This window comes from Hyperolius riggenbachi, chromosome 4 (assembly GCF_040937935.1).
Source record: "Hyperolius riggenbachi isolate aHypRig1 chromosome 4, aHypRig1.pri, whole genome shotgun sequence".
Taxonomy (NCBI): Eukaryota; Metazoa; Chordata; class Amphibia; order Anura; family Hyperoliidae; genus Hyperolius; species Hyperolius riggenbachi.
Window position 1 is genome coordinate 143,103,116 of NC_090649.1, and position 21,928 is coordinate 143,125,043.

At 42.5% G+C, this 21,928-nt stretch overlaps 2 protein-coding genes across 2 annotated transcripts in view; both read right to left on the reverse strand.

The window, feature by feature from the left end:
• Positions 1-865: 865 nt before the first annotated feature.
• Positions 866-21,928, reverse strand: part of GYG1 (glycogenin 1) — a 41,849-nt gene continuing 20,786 nt past the window's right edge. The window contains exons 4-7 of the mRNA XM_068280752.1: positions 21,263-21,425; positions 17,275-17,401; positions 11,680-11,893; positions 866-1,631 (exon numbers count right to left, since the gene is read on the reverse strand). Of these exons, the coding sequence (XP_068136853.1) occupies positions 1,455-1,631; positions 11,680-11,893; positions 17,275-17,401; positions 21,263-21,425 (681 nt within the window). The 3' untranslated portion in view covers positions 866-1,454. The remainder of the gene's footprint in view (positions 1,632-11,679; positions 11,894-17,274; positions 17,402-21,262; positions 21,426-21,928) is intronic.
• Positions 3,341-6,226, reverse strand: LOC137571521 (uncharacterized). The gene is made up of 2 exons (XM_068280751.1): positions 5,887-6,226; positions 3,341-5,532 (listed from the first exon to the last, which is right to left on the reverse strand). Exons 1-2 carry the CDS (start codon positions 6,223-6,225, stop codon positions 4,489-4,491), a joined length of 1,383 nt encoding a protein of 460 aa, XP_068136852.1. The 5' UTR covers position 6,226; the 3' UTR covers positions 3,341-4,488.

Sequence of the window (21,928 nt, forward strand, 5' to 3'; positions counted from 1 at the left end):
GATGTGACTTTTATTCAGTTGTACTGCAGTTTCAGAATCACATTGTAATGTAGTTGATAGTGTGTAATAAGCCTAAAGCGCTGGGTCTTCAGTTCAAACTGGGCCACAATACCATCTGTATGGAGTTTGATATCCTACCAGTTGTGTGGATTTTTCCCCAGGAACTCTGGCTTCCTCCTACGTCCAAAAATAAACACGTCAATGACTTCCCCTAAAATGGTCCTCAGACTGATCTACACAAGATTAGGGAGTACATTGTTGTGAGTCCCTCTGAAGGACAGTTAGTGGCAAAGACTAAAGTGCAAGTGCTACATGAATAAGGGCCAGTGCATACAAAAACAAAAAGCTAGAGGTTTTTTGAAGCAGATTTTCAGAGCGATTCTAGGCATGTTTAGAAATCTTTTCTAGCTTTTTTTGGAGCAGATTTTATTTTATTACCTGATCTAGCACTTTTCCACTTTCCTATACTTTACATTGAGGCAGAAACAAATCTTAGAAACCAAACTGCAGGACCCAGGTTTGCGTTTGGGGAAAACCTGCTCTGGTGTGCACCAGCCCATTGCAATACATTAACCAAGCAGTTTTCCACCCACAAGAGTATTAACCCTTAAAAACCGCTCTTGGTGTGCATCAGCCATAACCCCACTGCAAGTTCATTCCACCAGCCCATTTAAGCTGCATATAAAATACTTGCATAACACCTGCATCTCCTGAACCATTAATGCTCAGTTTTTCCGATCTTTTGGTTGCATATACATGTGCAAGTACCACTAATGTGATTTCTTGGCAATTTTGTCAATTCTAAATATTTTTTTGACAGGCTCAGGCATTTTAGGCAGCACTGAAAAAAAAAAAGTTACCATAATACTGACCATAATCAGTTTAATTTCTTTGAAGTGCCATATTACAGTTGGTTTGATGCAGAACATTAGCCCTCTACAAAAACAAGCAGTACAGTATTACAAGATGGTTACAGTATTCCTAGTCTTGTATTGCACATAATTACAACATTTCTCCAGTGTAAGGACACTGCTCATTCATGTACACAACTGAGAGGGGAAAGGGGGAACTTGTGGGTACCCTGATGAGCTTTATCAGTCCAAGAGATGGAAAGAGTGGGAGTGAGGGCATCTGTTCTAGCACTGGACAGGGCTCTGTAGCACAAGGTTTCAGGCGAGTGCTACTTAAGTGTAGCGGCTTGGAGTCATTTGGATGTTACAACATTCCCCTAAAAGCAAGTCACTTTGCTAGATTCTAAAACCGGAAGGTGGCAGAGGACTGGGTGTGTCACAAAGAGATGCCTAGTTTGCATATCCCACTCACAAATGTGGACATAACCACCGGCTGAAACTTAGTAATGCTCCTAGCAGTTTAGTAAACATTGTGGTAGAACACTGCTCTAGATGCAGAACAGGTTGAGTCCCTTTGGAGGTTTTGTGGAGGACAGTAGATGTCTACTGGAGGTAAGAATCTAGTTTCTTCTTGATGTTTTCATACGAGTCTGCTCCCATGTAGTCAACCTGGCCTTGCTCCCATCTCTCTCTACGTTCTTCAGAGGAAATTTGTGGTGGAGGAGGTGGTGCTGCCGCTGCCACTATGGAAATCTGAGACACAGCTTCTGTAACTGCCTCCTGAAATGAACAAATCATGCATTAGCCCATATAAAAGGCTTGAGTGGAAAAATAAAAAGAAAGCCACAAGGAAACTAATGGATAGCTTCCATGCAAAGAAGCAGGCAAAGCAGAACTAAACACAAATTAGCATGATCAAGTAAATGAAAAAACCCAAATAAACTGCAATGAGTCTGTAGATTGGACAGAGTAATACAACATTGTAAGTTCTTCATACCTCTCTACAGAAGCGACAAGAGAAAGCCAGTGAACAGATCAAACCCGATAGCTGTGAATAGTTAGAGAGTTAAAGAAACAAAGTGGTAAGACTGAGGATTTGAGATGCCCTATTGAGGCCGCCTCTGCTGCAAGAAAGTAAGAGACTGCTCATGCAATACAAGGCTAATTTATCTAGAGAAATTCACATGCAAGAGAAGCACCAGAAATACAATTTCATACAAATCTGTCTTCATTTTAAAGTAGACACCCAAACCTTCAGGTTACACTGCAGCCCTGACCTAACAATGTCATGAGCAAAGCCAACTCTGGACAGCTGGATAAGGAAACTTGCATCCTGTAGAGAGATTTCTAGGAAATAAAGTTGAACCTTTATAGGCCAGCATACTGCAAAACCTGTAGTATTCGGTTCTTTGCCAGTTTGGATCAGGTAGTGGTTGCTTCACACAAGTTTAAGGGCTGAGGCACCAAATGTTTGGTCCCAGTGACCCAAATCAAAAAGCAAGTATCTGCAGCAGTGGAGGCTTTAAAAAGAAGAAGTCTTTAGTGAATTTCCTTGAACTAGACTTACAATTGCAGGCACAAAGGTTTCAAATATTCAAGCTTGTTAAGTTTATCCCATAGACCATCATCCAAGGGAAAACAAAAAGCACCAACCCTTTCATAAGGTCTAGCCCATTTTGCAAGTTCTCCACTGCAAGTACCAAGTCCAGGTTTTCCCTAGCTAGGACATCTCATAGCAAGGTTTATCCAAGGAAATGTTGGCTGCTGTGCTACCCAGCGATTGAATGCTAAACATTCACATGTTCTGTGGTTGACAGTTTGCATGCTACATACATTTGACTACTAGCTGAACTAGATATGACAGTCAAGTTACAGGCCCAAATCAGGTTGGATTGGTCATTTTGTCAAACCTACCATACAATTTTCAAATAGATCAAAATCTTGTTAAAGTTAAAATGTTGAATCATATATGGCCACCTTTATGCTGGTTTGCACAGAAGGAAGTCATAAGACTTCTTCAGCATAAATTAGTTGCCCCAAGATAGCTCAGTCCTACCTCTTTAGATTGGTAATAGCAGTGGTCTATGCCTGGTACCAGTCATTAAATGGAACCTGAAGTTAGGGATATTAGGCAGACATTTAAATTGCCTGGCCAGCCAATTTTCTACTTTTCTAATTTTTTAACACTATACTCTTAAGCGTGCAGATCAGATGTTTGTACCCCCCCCCCCCCCCCCATAAAGAAAGAATTCTGACAAGACTAGCTGCATGCTCTGTTAAAGAGAACCCGAGGTGTGTTTAAAGACTAGATTACTTACCGGTAATGTCTTTTCTGGTAATCCGAAGGACAGCACCCTGAGAAGATGTCCACTCCCACTTTCACTGGACAGGACCGCACTAAAGAATTTGCATAGTTAGGCAGTATAAAAGGCAGCATTTCACATACCACATCAGTTATAAAAAAAGACAAGACACCAAATGATGCTTCAATATAAATTTTTTATTTACATGGGTGGGCGTCAACGGGTGCTGTCCTTCGGATTACCAGAAAAGACATTACCGGTAAGTAATCTAGTCTTTCTCTGGACATCCTCGGACAGCACCCTGAGAAGATAAACAAGAACATGATATCTAGGGAGGGATAACTGCCTGTAAAACCTTTCTGCCAAAGGCTAAATCTCTACTAGCAGATACGTCTAGCTTATAATGTTTAGCAAAAGTGTTTGAAGAAGACCAGGTAGCTGCTCGGCAAATCTGCTCAATACTGGCTCCTGCCCTCTCTGCCCAAGAAGTTGACATCGATCTCGTGGAGTGAGCCTTGATGGATGCTGGCACTCTTATTCTGCACGCTGTAGGCCAGGGAAATGGCCTGTCTTAACCATCGTGCTATGGTAGCTTTTGAAGCTTGCCTTCCTCTGTTTGGTCCTGAATGAAGGACAAACATCGCCCTAGACCTTCTCCAACTGTTAGTGACCTCCATATACTGTAAGATACAGCGTCTAACATCAACAGCCTGCAACTTACTTTCCTTGTCATTTGAAGGATTTGGACAAAAAGAAGGTAAGTAAATCTCCTGTGACCGGTGAAAATCCGAGACCACTTTTGGTAGAAAGGTAGGGTCCATCTTTAAAGTGATGCGATCGTCTGAAACAATGCAGTATGGTTCATCAATCGACAAGGCCTGGATCTCGTTTACACGCCTTGCAGAACAAATTGCTAGTAGAAACACTGCCTTCAAAGTAAGGTTTTTCTCCGATATTTCTGATAATGGCTCAAAGGGATGTAATGAAAATGCCTGTAACACTGTTTAAATCCCAAGGTGGGGTCCTTATTCTCTGTTTTGGTTTCAACCTAGACGTTGCATGGAAGAACTGAATTATAAAGCGATCCTCTGACAATTTTTTCTCCAAGAATACACTTAATGCAGCCGTCTGTACTTTTAATGTGCTGATGCTTAGGCCCATTGCGAATCCTGCCTGTAAAAACTCTAATACAGAGGATATCAAAGTTCTTGAGACCCCTTTCCTTGAGCACCAATCAGAATAAGTTCTCCAAGCCTTCGCATACATTTTTCTAGTTACCTCCTTTCTGCTGCAAATCAAAGTTTTTATAAGTTCTTCTGAAAATCCCTTTTGTTTCAGGAGTGTCCATTCAGGTTCCACGCTGTTAGCTTGAACATGGTCAGCTGTGGATGGAAGAACGGGCCCTGAGATAGTAAGTCTGGTCTGTTCGGTAATATCCAGGGATCCTCTACAGCTAACCTTTTCAGCAGCGAAAACCAAGGTCTTTTGGGCCAAAAAGGAGTTATCAATATCGCTCTGACCTTCTCCTGCATTATTTTGTTCAGTACTTTCGGAATCACTGTAATTGGTGGAAAGGCATAGACCAGAGGAAACTCCCACTTGATTGAGAAGGCATCTATGACCTTTGAGTTGTCCTCCCGAGAGAGGGAACAGAACTGAGGGCATTTGTTGTTGTGCTTGGAAGCAAATAAGTCTATGTCTGGACTGCCCCATTTCTGCAGAATCTCTTGAAACACTTCCTGGTGAAGGCTCCACTCGTCCTGTAACAAAGTCTCCCGACTGAGGAAATCTGCCATGCAATTTCGAGAACCTTTCAAATGTATAGCTTTTAGAGAACAAGTCCATTGTTCCGCCCAGGACATTATCCTTTGAGTCTGACTCCAAAGGGAAGCACTCCTGGTACCCCCCTGCCTGTTCAGGTATGCCACTACTGAAGAATTGTCTGTCTGGATCAACACATGTTTCATCTGGAGGAATGAGGAGAAATGTTCTAGAGCCAATCTGACTGCTTCCAACTCTCTGTTGTTCGATGGCATGCTGCTTAGAGTTTGAGACCATAGACCCTGGGCTGGCATATTCTTGAAGTGTGCCCCCCACCCTATTGCACTTGCATCTGTTGTCAGAATGCATTCTGTTGGAAAGTTCCAGAGACGGCCTGTCGAGAGATGTACTTGTTCCTTCCACCAGTTCAAAGAAAGCTTCACCTTGGGAGGGATCAGTACCCTGTCGTCTAGAGAAGACTTCTTCTTGTTCCATACCCTCAGGATCCATACCTGGAGTTGCCTTGAATGAAACTGTCCCCAAACCATAGTCATGAAGGCAGAAGTCATGAGCCCCAGAAGTGACATAGCTTCTCTTATTGTTGTGGTCTGAGCACTCTGAAAGGAAAGAATACAATTGATTAATCTTTGACCCTTATCAACAGGCAGAAAAACTTTCTGAACAGAAGAATTAATCGTAAGGCCTAAATAATTCATGACTTTTGAAGGTTGAAGACAAGATTTCTCCCAGTTCATGAGCCAACCTAATGACTCCAGAAAGTTAATTGTATAGCTCAACTGATATGAAACTGACTCTGTAGAAGGGCCCCATATCAGCAGGTCATCTAAGTATGATATAACCTGAATAGATCGTATTCTAAGCACTGACAGAACTTCTGCCATTATCTTAGTAAATAACCATGGTGCTGATGATAACCCAAATGGTAAAGAAGTGAACTGGTAATGTCTTACCTCCCCTGCAGTCCTGATGGCAAATCTCAGAAACCTCTGTGATCTCAGACTCATGGGGATGTGTAAGTATGCATCTCTGAGGTCTAGGGACACCATATAACAGTCTCTCTGTAGTAGGTTCACTACTGTCCTCATATTGTCCATTCGAAATCTTTTGTATAAGATGAATCTGTTCAATGACTTTAGATTTATGATGAACCTGTAATCTCCTTTGGGTTTTTTGACTAGGAAGACAGGGGAGTAGAAGCCTGCATGCATGTGAGAGGCGGGTACCTGGCGTATCACCTTCTTCTCCAGTAGGGAGGCAATCGATTCCATCAGTGCCTTCTGAACAATCATATCCTTTGGGTGGGGGGGGGTTACACAAAATCTTGAATGAGGAATCCTTACAAACTCCAGATCGTATCCCTCTAATACAATCAATCTTATCCATTTGTTCTGGAAATGTTCCTGCCAAGTCTCGAAAAAATGCGTGATCCTTCCTCCTACTGGAATTATGGCGTCATTGTTGCTTTGGCGTTGTAACTGAGCTGGAGGGATTAAGTAGGAAATTTGATCTGGCTCTTGGACCTTTTCCTGTATTCCATCTTCCTCTACCACTTCCTGTAGAGGTATTGCTTTGCTTCTTCTGGTTACGAAAGGATCTCTGGAAACGAAAAGTTTTCCTCTTAATTGGGAATTTTTTCTTCCTATCTGATGACCTGTCAAGGGTCTCCTCCAACTTGCTACCAAACAAAAGGTTTCCCTCACACGGAATGCCACATAAATGTGATTTTGATGATGAATCTCCCTGCCATGTTCTTAGCCAAACCGCACGTCTTGTAGAATTTACTAATGCTGATGTCCTAGCTGACAGCCTTACAGATTCATCTGCTGCATCAGAAAGATAATTTACTACTAGAAACAAGGTAGGGAATGCTTTCAAGATCTCCTCTCTTGGCGTATCTCCTGCTATATGCATATGAAGTTGTTCTAACCAGATTTTTAAGCAACGTGCCATGGCTGTGGATGCAACAGCAGGTTTAAACCCTGTAGTAGATGACTCCCATGCTCTACGCAATAAGTTGTCCATCTTTTTATCCATGATATCTTTTAAAACACCTGAGTCCTCAAACAGGAGGTCTGAACTTCTAGACATTCTAGAAATTGAGGGATCCAGCTTCGGAACTGGACCCCAAAATTTCTGATCCTCAAGTCTAAAAGGATATCTTCTAGCTAACGATTTTGGCCAAAATACTCTCCTTTCTGGTACATTCCATTCTTTGTCTATCATCTCCTTAAGGTTCTCATGAACCGGAATGAAGGTTGATTGTACCACTGACAGGCTTTCATACATTTTATCCATAGCAGACAATTCCTTATGTTCGGCTTTAACACCCATAGTAATATGCATTGTAGACAGTAACTTATCCAAGTCATCAACAGCAAAAGCAAACTTTGCAGATTTCAATGCCTTTTCCTTTTCTTCCTCCGAATCAATAAAACTACCCTCAAAAGATGAATCCTCCACCTCTCCCTCAGAGAGATCTGATACTTCCTCCTCTCTATCAAGCTTCCTTTTCTTAGATGGATGTTGCGTTTTATCAGAAGTAACCTCTGTAGGTGCTGAAGGAAGGGGAGGGGTAGGAGGGGGAGGAGAGGTGTGGGTAGCCACTCCTTTGAAAGCTTGAAAGGTAGATGATAGTTCAGATTTCATCCATCCCACAAACTCCTTTAATACCCCAGAAGATTCTTGCTTCACAACCTTATCAGCACATTTCTGACATAAAGATTTTGAAGATATAGGAATCCTAGTGGAACAAATTGAACATCTCTTTGTATCAGTTTTCTGTTCTGCTTTCTTATGTTTTTCTCCTTTATCTCTTGGATTGGGCTGTATAAGAGAAGGAGAGAGAACAAAACAGAAAAAAAGGCCCCTCAGTAAAATATACTAATATAGTATATAAAATATAAATGTAAAGCAATCCCACCAGCAGGATTAGTTTACCAGAGAGGAATTGGAACCTTGCTCCGCAGCCTGAGAGGAGGATCCAGCAGCCTGCTCCATGGTCAGCCGATTCACACTGGAGGCTGAAACCCAGGAGCCTTAAATACCCACAAGCCCACCCAGCCAAAACGCCCCCTGTGCAGCCGAAAGAGGTGCCTACCTACAACCATTGCCGTCCGCAAGTTCCGTAGGACGCTGACAGGCTTCCTGAGCCCGCAATGGCGCTCGGCGTTCCCCTCCTGGCTGCCTCACATGACTCGATCAGCTGACAGAGGGCGAGTAAACCGGAACTTCCGGTTTCCGCGTGTGCGCGCGCTCTGGGCGGGCTTCCGTAGCGTCTGGCGTCTATGCTGCGGAAAGCTCCCCACCTTAGACCAGCCTGGCTTACGGTATTCCTGGCAGCCTTCTGGCAGCAGCCCCTGCTCCCTGGCATGGAAAGCCTCAGACGTTTCGACGAAGTGCATCCTGCGTGGACAGGACAAAAAACTGATGTGGTATGTGAAATGCTGCCTTTTATACTGCCTAACTATGCAAATTCTTTAGTGCGGTCCTGTCCAGTGAAAGTGGGAGTGGACATCTTCAGGGTGCTGTCCGAGGATGTCCAGAGAAAGAATGTTATCTGCATACAGAGGCTGGATCTGCCTATGCAGCCCAGCCTCTGTTGCTATCCCAAACCCCACTAAGGTCCCCATGCACTCTGCAATCCCTCAAATCACAGCCGTGCTGTGAGGCTGTGTTTACCTCTGTAGTGTCAGTCTCCGCTGCTCCCCCGCCTCCTGCATAGCTCCAGTCCCTGCCCCCATCCCTTCCCTCCAATCAGCAGGGAGGGATGCAGGCGGGGACTGGAGTTCTGCAGGAGGCGGGGAGAGCAAACTGACACTATAGAGATAAAAACAGCCAGCTCTGACAAGCGGTTTGTCAGCAGCGTGGCTGTGATTTGAGGGATTGCAGAGTGCAGGGGGACCTTAGGGGGGGTTTGGGATATCAACAGGCTGAGCTGTATAGGCAGATCCAGCCTCTGTATGCAGATAATATTCTTCAAACCCACCTCGGGTTCTCTTTAAGGTGTGTGGTTAAGACCCTGATGCTAGAATGATCAGCTGGGCTGTCAGTAGTAGGGGGTTGTAATTCACAGCAGGAAATTAACTGGACACTTATGCTGGGAATACACGGTTCGTTTTTGCCTTAGTTTAAACCTTCGATTCGTTCGGTAAACGAATCGAGTGTTGAAAACGTATGTGAAAATAGTCATAATCTCATAGTTTCGATTAATAGACCCCAAAAACGAACGACTAGTGATCGAACATGTTTGATATTATCTCTCTTTATCCATCTAATCGAGCCATTGGTAGGCTTGATGGCTGTTCAGATCGATTATATATTCGTTTATGCTAGTCCGTCCCTGTAAAAAGGGATTTTCGTTTCGTTTCTTTGCAGCCTTCGATCATTGGAAAAACGAAACCATCAGAATCGAAAAAAAACGAAACCGTGGGTGGTGATATTAACCGTATGACCGATTATTTCGGGATCGAAAAGGACAAAAGGCACAATCGAAACGAAGGTTTAAACGAAGGCAAAAACGAACCGTGTATTCCCAGCATTAAGCTTCTGACAGGAAAACAGGCTTCAGATGGCAGTGAGAAGTTTGGAGCCAGATCTAATGTATAGGGGGAAAAAAAAAAAAAAAAAAGAACGGATCAAATTAAAAGCACTGCTTCTGGGACTCCTTTCAGTGTGCAAGATCAGAAATACTGGATCAGAAGATACCCAGGACCTGCTGAGTCCACATTACCTTTGTTAATAAAGCAATGCTAGGAATTCCAGCAAGCTGTGCCCCAATAAAAAAAATAAAAAGACAAACCTGTGCAACTGGTCATTTTGGTGCAAAAGGCAGGGCACAAGCCAAACCGTACAACATGTGTTTATAGCCTCTAAGCAGAGTTGGTGTGCCATTAAACATTGCAAGCTTCATGTTCTCAAAAAGGTGCACAAATAGGATGTATATAAAATGTCCAGTTGGCAGGAAGTGGTTCAATGTTCCAAGAAGTGTTGGGAAGTCTCATCTACAGTTAGGGTAGACGTTTCTAGTTTTCTGCAGATGTCATTCAGAAAAAGGCGATTTGAGAACATTTGTTTTACAGATAATGTAGGTTGCATGACAACCATTCTGTACTATTGTAATTAGTTCATGTAACTTGCAAGAAGGCTCTTGGAAAAACTTCGGATGAAACTAAACTACCAGTGAAAAGTGCTCCTGTGATATGTAACACTATACTTTAAAATCAGAGTGAAAAACCCTACCATATGGGATTACTTTACCTTACTATGAAATGCACTGTCTGCTACAAGACCAGAATGCTAGAGATCTAGCAGAATAGTACAGTAGATAGGACATGCAGCCAAGAGCCAGCATAGGCTGCAGAAAGCACCCAGTTCAGCTGCATGTCTAAGGCCTCTTTCACATGGCTGGATTTTAAAGCATGAAACCATATTGCCATTAGACAATACCACTTTTCCAGCTAGCTCAGTGATTCCAAACCCATGTGTGGCGGCAAAGTGTTGCCGCAGAGTCCCATTTTATTTACAGTAGGACTAAACTATGGAAGAGATGGGCAGAGTGTTTCCATCACTGACCATGGAACCAATCACTCTAGCTGTAGAGACAGGGTCTGTTTTCTGTGGATGCAATAGGTGGGCAGGTGTCTTGCCATGCCTCCCAGCAGCTGATTTTAGCACCAAACTTCAGTTCTGGTGCACCCCCTTGAGTCTATCAGCTTCGACTCTCGTTACAGTCTCATGACACTTCAGCACTATGGGTAATGTAGTTCATGGACCACATGAGTACCCTGTGGATGTAGAACTTGGCTGACTAAAGTACAGTACTTTGTTCTCCTTGCATTAATCTGTATTTAGAGACTGCATTATAAAGGTGGCAGTCCTCCATCAGGTCTGCTTTCTCAGCTTATAGTTAAGGGTGATACATGCATTTTGGAGAGAGGGAGAGAGAGAGAGAAACTGACTGATACAGTGGCCCGTGGAAGTACAACACCATATGCGGTTTTTAATAAAAAGCTGTTTTAAGAGTTATTTGGCAGTGCCAAATGGATCTTCGACTACCAGCAGCAGTAGTCAGTGCCAGCAAAAGCCACTGATTAGAAAAGCAGGCATTCAGTGCTCCTAAATCATTAGATTACAGATCATTGATAATGAAAAGTGGAGCCACAGGTGTGTGTCAAACGTTAGGACACGTAACAGGATGTGTGCGCGATTCTCATTAAGCCCAGCTCTCCCACAGATTATCTTTATCAATACTCCTGAAAGGTGCTAGGTCTCAGGTGTATTAAGAACTCACTCTGCATTCATTTTGTGATAATATTTTTTCTATTCTACATATGTGATTTGTCCCAACTTAAAAGGGTTGGGAACCACTGTGCTAGCCCATGCTAACTTATACTATGGTTACATTTTTATGTGCACCAGAAATTCATGTGTGCTAAAGACAGCATTAGTGACTTTCTTGGCAAGTGTCATTAGCTTTGTTAAAAGACAAGCGAGGTGACGAGACAGAAATGTTTGTACAGTGCCGAGCACAAACTAGGCAGTGTCATTTTAGGAGGAGGACCAAAAAAAAAAAAAACCATCCCCACTTCGGATGTCCTTTAAGGTAGAATGCAACAGAGCCAGACAGAACCAGGGTGAGAGCTATGCATGAGATTATAGCGACAGGTTGTGTGCGGTATGTACACAAGAAGTTCATGGTTTACAGTATAGATTTCCTTCTAACAAGTGTAATCAGTAAAACCTACCGCTTTTAGTCCAACCGCCACATCTTTGACCACACCACATTCTGTGAGGAGGGGCAAGATTCTTGATGTATATATGTGCCACCAAAGCTGGAGAAATTCAGGATGGAATTGGTCTTGTGCCTCTCCTTTTACAGTCTGTGTTTTAATGTCATATGTATAGTTCCATGGCTTCTTTTTACCCAGAAAGTGCACTACCTTTGCATTTCCACCAAACCTGAAAACAGAGTTACGGTTTAATATCAAGGCAATTTTTATGCAGCTATGAATACTAAACAAATATTTAGAACTCGTCCTAATTCCAGAATATATTTTCCAAACCCAATCAGTATTCAATACTCACTGGTGGCACTGCATGAAATTGCAAAGGGTCAGTGATTAATGAAGTACAGTTCTTACTGTGATTCACAGAGCATTTGCAGTTTGGTCCTGTAGCCACTCCCAAAATGCTCTGCAATCAATGCTGCAAGTGGAACCATCCCACGATGGGCAGTAATGCAAAAAGTGCTCCCAGGCCTTCATGTAAAGGTGGGAGAGATTCTTTGCACATGAAGATCATTTGATACAGAAAGGGCTCAAGCCTGGGGTATTCCAAGGAGCAGAAGTCTCAATTACTGTTTAACTCCAGATTGACACCCCACTGCCCAACCTGGCAAAAATAAATGAATGTTCCAGCAAACTAGCCAATATTTTAAGCCAACCTTAAAATATTATAAAGGTAAACTGTTGACAGAAGTGTTACAGCAGTGTCCCCCAACCCTGTCCTCAAGGCCCACCAACAGTGCATGTTTTGTAGAAATCCACAGAGGTGCACCTGTGCAGGTTTGTGGTATTCTGCAAAACATGCACTGTTGGTGGGCCTTGAGGACAGGGTTGGGGAAATGTGTTACAAGATACCTTAGTCCTGAACTGAAAGATGCCGTGTGGGGAGGTGCGCATAGGTTTACCGCACCTCCTGAGGCCTGGTGTCTCATTCCGTTCAGCTGTGACCAGCCCTGGGTTGGCACAGATGTTTTATGCCCAGGAGTATGTGCGCACTCCTGCAGGAAGCCTTAGCAGACATACAGCTATTCAGGTACCCAAGCAGACATACTGTATGTCCGGGTCAGGTGACCGCACCAGCTAAGTCTTCCTGTAGAGGTGCGTGTACTCCAAGGCATAATGAGTGACATGGAAGGCGTGGCAAGCCTACGTGCAACTCCTACACACAGGGCATCCATTACTGATTCAGGCCATGACCAAGTTATCCTTTTAAGCAGGAGATTGTAAGCCACAAAATCAAATTCAATTTACCCACTGCACATTATGCAACCTAACCCTGCATTGCAAGCATTCCAATCCAGTTAGGTTTATGCTGTAAAAAAAAAAAAAAAAGAGTCAGCCTGGCTCTATTTGGTACATTGCTGACGAGAAGGAAGCTTGTTGTATCCCCTCCCACACTCTTGCTCCCCACAGATTGGCTGAGGGCATTGTGACAAGGCAAGAAGGGAGAAACAGCTGAAATCTTATCCATACTCTGCTAACATGTTTACAAAGCCAACTAGATATGACCGTGCCATTTCCAGTGGGGGGGGTGGGGGAGAAAAAAAAACCGTTAAGGGAGGAAATTACATCAGGATTGGCTTCAGTCAGAACACTGTTCCTGGCATTTTCCACTTTCACTCAAATAATTCACCGAGATCAAACTGGACAGTACAATGCATATGCAAGTAGAACAAGTATTTATCTACTTTTGAATGTTTTCCTGGGAAAGCAAGGCTGTCCCGGTTACAGGTACATCTGGAGTAGACATTTTCATCACAAACTGCACTCATGCAAGACAGATCCACCCAGTCTTGGATGAGGCCTGAATCAGCTATTCAGTACTGCTGATCAGCTGCCAGCATCCCAGATACAAAATACAGGGCTTATTCATGAGTAGCTATAGGCACATTCCACAAGGTCTCCGTCTAAGGTAACCAGACTGAAGAATGCTTAATACATTTTAAGGCAATAGCACAGTACACGAGTTATAACTCAGCTAGACCACATGCATAGCTGGCCAAATATATGCTGGACTATGTCATTTAACCTTTTGAAAATAAGACCTTTTATAGATTTGAGATAAAAATGCTATTGCAGGTGGTAAAATATTCATAGACCACACTGCTGCTTTACCATGGCCTTATGTACTAGGCTACAAGATGGCTTTGATAATTTGAATTCACCATAGGGGAGAAAAAAAAATAAAATAAAAATAAAAAAATGTGTAGTACAGATAAATAGAACACTAGGAGCAAATATAGAAAAATGGCTATATAAAGACTTTTCTATAACACTGCATCATTCTCTAATATTGGCAATTTACAAATTCTACTTCATTTTAAAATTATGCAACAGGGCTGAGCTAATGACCCTTTAAACTTCCTGGCAGAAAGCCTTTAGGGAAACCAGTGAGAGACAGGTTGAGATAAGCGCTTCAGAAAACTGCACTGTAGCTGACCAAGCTTTGTCAGAGAGCTCAGAGAAGCCCTTTTGCTTAGATAACTGAAGTTCAACTTTTCCTGTACTGGAAATACTCATCTGTACCACTAAAGTTCTTAGCTGTACTACACATACAAATCATAAGTTTATTTTTACTTCAGATCCCCTTTAAGTCAGAGACAAGTCATGAAGAATACACACGCAGCATTACCTCCAAGACCAAAATGGAAAAATACTTGGGACTGGTTATGTGGTCACAGTTGAACATTTTGGCTGTCCCAAAATGCACAGCAGAACCTTTATATCTGATGTGACAGACCTATTGTGCCGGGAGTCTGACTTACTAATTAAGCACAGCCAGGCATTCTAGTAGCTGTAGACGTGTTGCACAAACAGCTACTGTCCTGGTTTAGGAGGACGGAATCCATATTTGTAACCTGGCAAAGAGTGATCAAAAGACCTTGATTAGAAGCCAAGTTTAGTTGTGCTTATGTTAGCAGCTGAAATAAGACCGAGTAATTTGAGGTTGCAGTGAGTGGGTATGGAATTTTCATGTGACCCGCTTCTCATGTCTACTACAGTTACAAGACTCAATGACAGTCACTGGTTAACACTCCCACTCATGGGCTGCCAGTTACCATTTAATAGTGCTATAGCACAGCACTCAATAACTCCTCTCCCAACAAAAAGGCATGCAGTACTAGATGTCAGAGTTTGCTACCTTGATACCGGTGCAAACCCCACACATTCTGTAGCTGGCTAACACAAAGCAAGACAAAGCTATGCAAGGTAAAGGACCAAGAAGCATTTATAAAATTTGAGGCAATCTATTCTTTAAAAGCTTTGATGTGTACTGCTGTCAACATCTGACAGATATGGTGTAAGAATTGAAACTTAGGTTTTTTTTTATTCCATTAACATTCAATAAAAAGGTGTTTTACTCATTACCCATTCAGTTACCATATTTGCTTTTGTGCACAATATTGCAAGTTCCTAAAGTTTCAGATAGGCCATGCTCTGGAAACTGCCATTGCATTTCATAGATTTTAATACACAAATATAGCAGCCATTAGTGAGAATTTCTCATGTCTGCTTGTCAGCTCAGTACAATTTCAGTTTCAGCATGTGGCTGGCTGTAATTCTAGCAGAGGAATGTAAAAACATAATGTTATCACTTCTTTGGATGCAGCTCACAAGCTGAAGGACACTGCATAACAAAGGGCCATTTAACTGTTTGAATGCTGTTCTGCTACAAAACTTGTGGTAGGTCTAAGGCCCTATTCACATGCAAAACACTAGCGCTTTTGCTCTGGCGGTTTGGCGATAAATGCCATTCACACTTGGGGCAATTTTCTGCAATCACTAATAGTGCTTCTATAGCACTAAATGCAATAGCCAGGAAATTGCCTGAAAATTGTGCAGTATACAAATTTTTTGGGGTTGGTGTTAATAGCTGGCAATTAATGCAAATCGCCCAAGTGAGAACAGGCCAATAGGTTATTATTGCACTAGCGCTTTAAGTACTAGCGCGAGAGTTTTGCCGAAATTGCCAGAAAAATGCTCTAGTATGAATGGGACCTAAGGCTGTAAATCTAGAACAAAGAAGAAATGCTGGGTTTCAGACCACTAATACTAGGTATGGTTAATTAGAGTAAAAAACAAAAAACTTTCTACATGTGCTATTGGTCAATAATTTTATTAGTAGCATACAAAAATCTCTCAGCAGTTGCAATGAGTCAACCCAAGGTTGAATCATTGCAACTGCTGGGATCTTTTTGTAGGCTACTAATAAAATTGACCAATCGCACGTACAGACAGTGGTTTCTCTTTGTGGTGAAGTGTTGTACAGGGTACCCAAGTCACTCCTCTTAGTGAGTTGTGCTGGAGTTCAAGCGTTGGCCATCTGAATCTTGCGTATTAATTTTTGTACGGTTATTGAGAAGCCTGCTACTTTGCTAAACTGCACACGTGCATGTACACACATTTGAACTCTTCAGACTCTGGCATGAAGTGGTTAAAAGCTAATAACCCTAGTTCAGCCTTGATGTTAGCCAAGCATTTTATAAAATGTATAGTAGCAGTAGATCGTGCCATGTTAACCATCAGTAAGCACAAGACATTTTGCATCAGGATGATAACATTTGAAAAAAAAAAAATTAGACTTCCTGTATGTAGAAGGTTAGAAAACCCCAGTTTTAGTAATCTGTAACCAGAAATCTCAACTAACTTCCATGCCAGAGGGGATAAATGGGACGGTGCTTTGGGTGGTTTGCAGGGCATAAAATACCTACTGAGCCTCTGGGTGGTATGTAGCAGCTTATGGTGTGCCATTTGATACAACAGGTCAGGTGACACTGGGAGCCATACATGAAGGATGCTGAAAATCTGCTAGAAGATGCTGCCTGGAGGCTAAGTATTTTATGCAGAGTATACTCTGAGTGTACAGCTGGATCGGTAAGGGCCTATGCTGACACTGTAGTACATTTGGACTATAAGACACTGACTCTTGGAGACAGTCTTCTAGTCCAATACAATAGATGTACATCTCCTATTAAGATGGGTGTATAAGTGGAGTTTAACATTGTCAACATACAGGAACAGTGTCAGAAGAGACTTACACACTTGATGTTTAAAACAAAAACACTGAAGATCTTCATTTCTAAAAGCCTTAGAGGTCCTTTCACACCAAGTCATGCAGTGCTGAATTCTGCAGGTTAACACTCCCCATACAATGTTATGGGTATGTTCACACTTCAGCATTGTACCACCACATTCTAACTTTCTGCATGCATGCTTTGGTGTATGGTATAACACTCACTCCCACTTACAAGTGTTATACAAAATGCAGTGTGAACCCAGGCTAAAGCAGGCTTAGCAGTTGAACCCAGTATATAAAGATGCATCACTGTAGGCTCCACATGACGCAAGGATGCACACACATCCAAGCCAGAGTCAATTTTACCATTTCCATGTAGTATAAGGGTCACACTTTGAAGACTGAGCAGATTGTGGAAGCCCTCATACTAGATTACTGAAGGATCTGTCAATCAGGTGACAAGTGATAACCTGTGAATTATGCATTTTGTACAGGCAAAAAAAATATAAGAAAACCACAAAGTCAAACTTTGTACTTACGCTTTAAATGCTGGAACATAGGAGTATATGGATACACTGCTGAGGTTGTACACGAAAGGTAGATGTTTATGGATATCTGCTGTTGGCCACGAGCAGAAGAAGGCGTTTAATAAACCCTGGTCCCCACCTTAAAAAGAAAATTTTTTAAATTGGTAGGTATACCAGGTGCACAGTGAGGGGGGGGGGGGGGGACTTAGCATTGTGCATCCTACACTAAAATCTAGCCAAATCTTCCATGTATTAAAAAACACAAGTCCCAAACCTGTACCAGGTGTCAAAATAGTCCTCATTTTTTGGCACAGAACAGACTAATTGATAAGACTCATCAGGAAAGGTGTGGTTTGTCAGTCGAACACATTTCTCCATCTCAGTCCATCCTAAACACTGGTATGGCTCTGACCCTCAAGGACTGGAGTTCCACACCTGTTGCCTACAGCAAACATTTGATGGTAGCCACATTCTGATGAAGCAAGTGTTCTACATCTTGCATAGCCATGAACACATGGTAATACCCACTCACTTACCCCTGAAGCAGAAGTCAGGTCATGCGGTCTGCACATGCACCGGCTTCCATCATCCTCAACCTATATGCACGAGCAGCATGTCATTGTGCTCAGAGGAGCTTCTGGGGGAGGGGGGGGGTGTCACAGCATGACTGAGTGAGTGTGTACCACTACCTGCCCTTTTTAAATGGTTAACCATTTTATCCTTATCTTGTGCCTCAGTTTAACAATTGTTTAAACTTTATATGTATGTCGTCATGATGGTACATTAGTTCTTTTGCAACTAAGGGCTTGTAATCAGTGAGACTGGAAACAAAAACCTTTGTCATACATTGTACTAGGGTTATTTTAAAAACATTATTGGGACAAATGAAATTTCAAATTACAATAGCATGTATTTTAAACTATAAATGGCCAAAAACTGAGAAAGTTTGCCATGTTATTCCCATTAAAAATTAGCATAAAATTCTTAGCAAAACCAAAAAAAAAAGCTAATTTGTGGAAAAATAATTTTGTTGTGATAAGTAGTGATAAAGTTAATCACAAATTGAAGGAGCGCTGACAGGTGGTAATTGTTCTAGTCCATGAGGGGAAAAAACCCTCAGCGATGAAGTGGTTAATCAGTACACAGGCACCTCCCTATTAGGAACCAAGAGTTCACATTTGTATCCTTTAATTACACTACCCTTAGGTAGGTGTACCCACTTGCCAGTGTCACTGAACACACCAAGCACAGATGCACTTAAAGAGAATTCTAAAGATAATTACCACCACTAAAAGGCAAACTAGAGAAGGGATGGTATAGCAGAGGCCATCCTGGAGGACTCCCAGAAATCTCTTTACTGGCAAGTGTAATAAGATTTCCTTCCAACGTCCTGCAGGATGGCCACTATGTTGAGACTTCGGGGAAACTTTTTCTCCTCACAATTCAAGGGTGGGACAACTGCTTGCAGAACTTTCCTTCCAATAGAAAGTCCTGATTTAACAGAGGAGTTCTTTAGTGCTTCATGAAAGTGAATTTGACCAAGATGCTATCCTACAAGTCTGATCTGAAGTACCTGCTCTGCCCACAAAATTACCTAGTAGAAGGTGCCATCTTTTGGGTACATAACCATCTAACTGCCTTAGTACAGCAGTCCACCATGACCTGTCTGGATCATGCTTTTTGTGACACCTTGGGTTATCACAGAAAGATTAACTACTTCCTGCATGCTGTGAAACTAGTTTACTGGTATGTGCCATGTTTTTTCAAACCAGAAGCCTTTCTTCCCCAAGAGTGGGGAAAGTCAGGATGTCTACTGTAGCCATATTAGTTGTAGGTTTGTTGCCCTGGCTAAAATAGATTTTTTTTAAAATTGCTAACACTGGTCACCTGGCAACCACTGTAAAGGCAGGTGGGGAGATTGTCCTGACCCCACTCAGGATTAAGAAGTCGCTCTCTGTAGACAGGAAGAAAGGGTAGCAACCCTCCACCAAGGGTGGACTTAAAATTGTATACAATGAACAGAGGCGCCAAAAGTATAAGGATTAAATGAGCTTAAAAACCAACTTAAATGGCAAAATTGGAGGAAGTGGTGGTCTTACCTCCCTCAAGCAGACACGACAACGACTGCAATTCAGACAGTCAAACACATTTATTAGGAACTCCAAAAAGAAATGCAACGCGTTTTGCAGGTTCAACCCCGTTTCATCAGGCAATATAGGGAGGAGTATCAAACAATCTGCACAAGGATTCAAATGAAGCGCCTCTGAGGTTTTAGCAATATTTGCTAAAACCTGCAAGTCTCATGGATTATTGCTGCACAATATTTCAATAAGAAACTAACCAGTATGCTCCTGTGGATGGAAAGGCAGTGTGGCTCAGGTGCCTCAATAACCTGTGGTCTTTTGGAGTTCCTAATAAATGTGTTTGACTGTCTGAATTGCAGTCGTGTCTGCTTGAGGGAGGTAAGACCACCACTTCCTCCTTCAATTTTGCCATTTAAGTTGGTTTTTAAGCTCATTTAATCTAATCTTATACTTTTGGCGCCTCTGTTCATTGTATACATGCTTGCCACAATATGCAAGCAGGCACATTGCTAGGTCTCAATGTCCCAAGTTAGACATTGGGGGAACAGAGTCCTAAACAGCTATCACACAATCCAAATAATCCAAACCTTTCTACCAGTATGCTATCCAGCCACACAAAGGGCCATATGCAATTCATTTTTCACCTGAGTTTTCTCCTAGGGAGATACTATTTAAATAAGAGGAAGAATTTGCAACAGAAAAAAGTACCCCAAAAAAGTAGGCGAAAATGTACTGTCAAAATTCATAGTATTGGTTTGCTTTCTGGTAGTTTTAAAGACAATTTACATGTTGTGAAGATATCACCTAGGAGAAAACTCCGGTGAAAGTGAATGTTAAAAGGCCCAAGAAGCGCTAATCCCCTTACCAAGCCTGTGTACCAGTTAGAGCAGGAAACTATGAAAACTGACACTGGCAAGAAGGTGCACCCATTTATGCCAAAGCTCATTATGACAGGACTAGTAGCTAAACTTCCCAATTTTAATGGATACCTAAGCTCTAATTAAAAGTTTCAAAATGACACCATGTAGGGAGGTCTGCTTAGGCTTACCACACCACCCATGGCCCAATGTCTTCTACATTTTGCTCGTTGTGGTTCTCATTTCCAGATTGGCACCCTTTTACCCAGGTATATTAAGCAGTATGTCCTATTAGGCTGCCTGCAACAGTGCATGTTCTTGTGCTGGTGTGCACGTGTACACTATACTGGTCCCTGACTAGCATGGTCACAGGCAGCCCAATAGGACATACTGCAAATGCACAGCATGCTTGGTTCAAAGGGCACCAACCAGGAAATTAGCAACAAGGAGGCATGGCGGGCTGTAGAAGACACTGGGCTATGGAAGATGCAGTAAGCCTATGTGCAACTTCTCCCCAGCATCATTTTGACATTGCAGAAGAGACTGCACCATTGGATCCAAAGTGGGGGCCACATGCTTAATTTATGGGGGGGTCTCATGGATTATTGCTGCACAATATTTCAATAAGAAACTAACCAGTATGCTCCTGTGGATGGAAAGGCAGTGTGGCTCAGGTGCCTCAATAACCTGTGGTCTACAGGATTAAACAGCAAAATAGGGAAATTGGGTTCCAAGTTACTGGAAGGGTTATCCTATGCTTCTACTTCACTTAGAAACTAGTTGACAACTTATTGCTGATCAATGTTAGTGTTGGGGGGGGCTGCTTTGTTTTACCAGCAATTTATTACAAGACAATCTGATAACATTACTGTTTCCAAGTCAGATGATCAATGATCTTCACTAAGGTTGTATTTTCCCAAATAGCATTCAACCAGTGTGTAGGGTGTTTGTCTGTGCTTCATGTTTTTAGGAGACAGTTGAACACCATGTGTAGTCAGCATCAGTCCTTTTACAGCAGTTTATAGCTATTCAGCATCAGAGCTCTGGTGTCATACTCACCATCAAAGCTGCCCTTTTGTTTTGCCAAGTCTAATAAGTCGTTGTAGGTAACGATAGAAGGCTTGTATACGAACACTCCAGAATTGAAGCAGTCTGGCCAGCCTGGATCTGGAGCAGCAGACAGCTCTTCCCGCTTAAACAAGTCATCAATATTTGCTAAAACCTGCAAGTAATGAAAACTATAGTCAAAATACCACCTTAGGTAATCCCCTTCAGCGTCCTGAACTGTGCTTTGATTAAGCCACAATGCCTGAATCAAAGCCAAGGGTTTCAGATCTAATGTTGCCAGTCATCCCTTGCCAATAAGGACATTGGTCTAGGAATTCCATTTTGCTCGTCACCATTAAACATGTTTATGCAAGCAGCAGCTGGCTTACCTCATCCACCATGCCCACAGAGATTGCAGACAGTCTTATGTGGATTCTTCTGGTGCCAGGCTTCTAAAGACATGTCCTTGGAAGCCTGGCACTAGAGAAAGCCACACAGAAGACCGATGTCTGCAATCTGTGGGCATGGGGATAAGGAGACGGGGGGGGGGGGGGAATACATGTGAGGCAAGTCAGGCCTGCCTTTTCCATATAAGACAGACTTTCACCCCATTTTTTGGGGGAGAAAGTGCGCCTTATACGGCAGCAAATATGGTATGTAAACATGCTGCTGTATCAT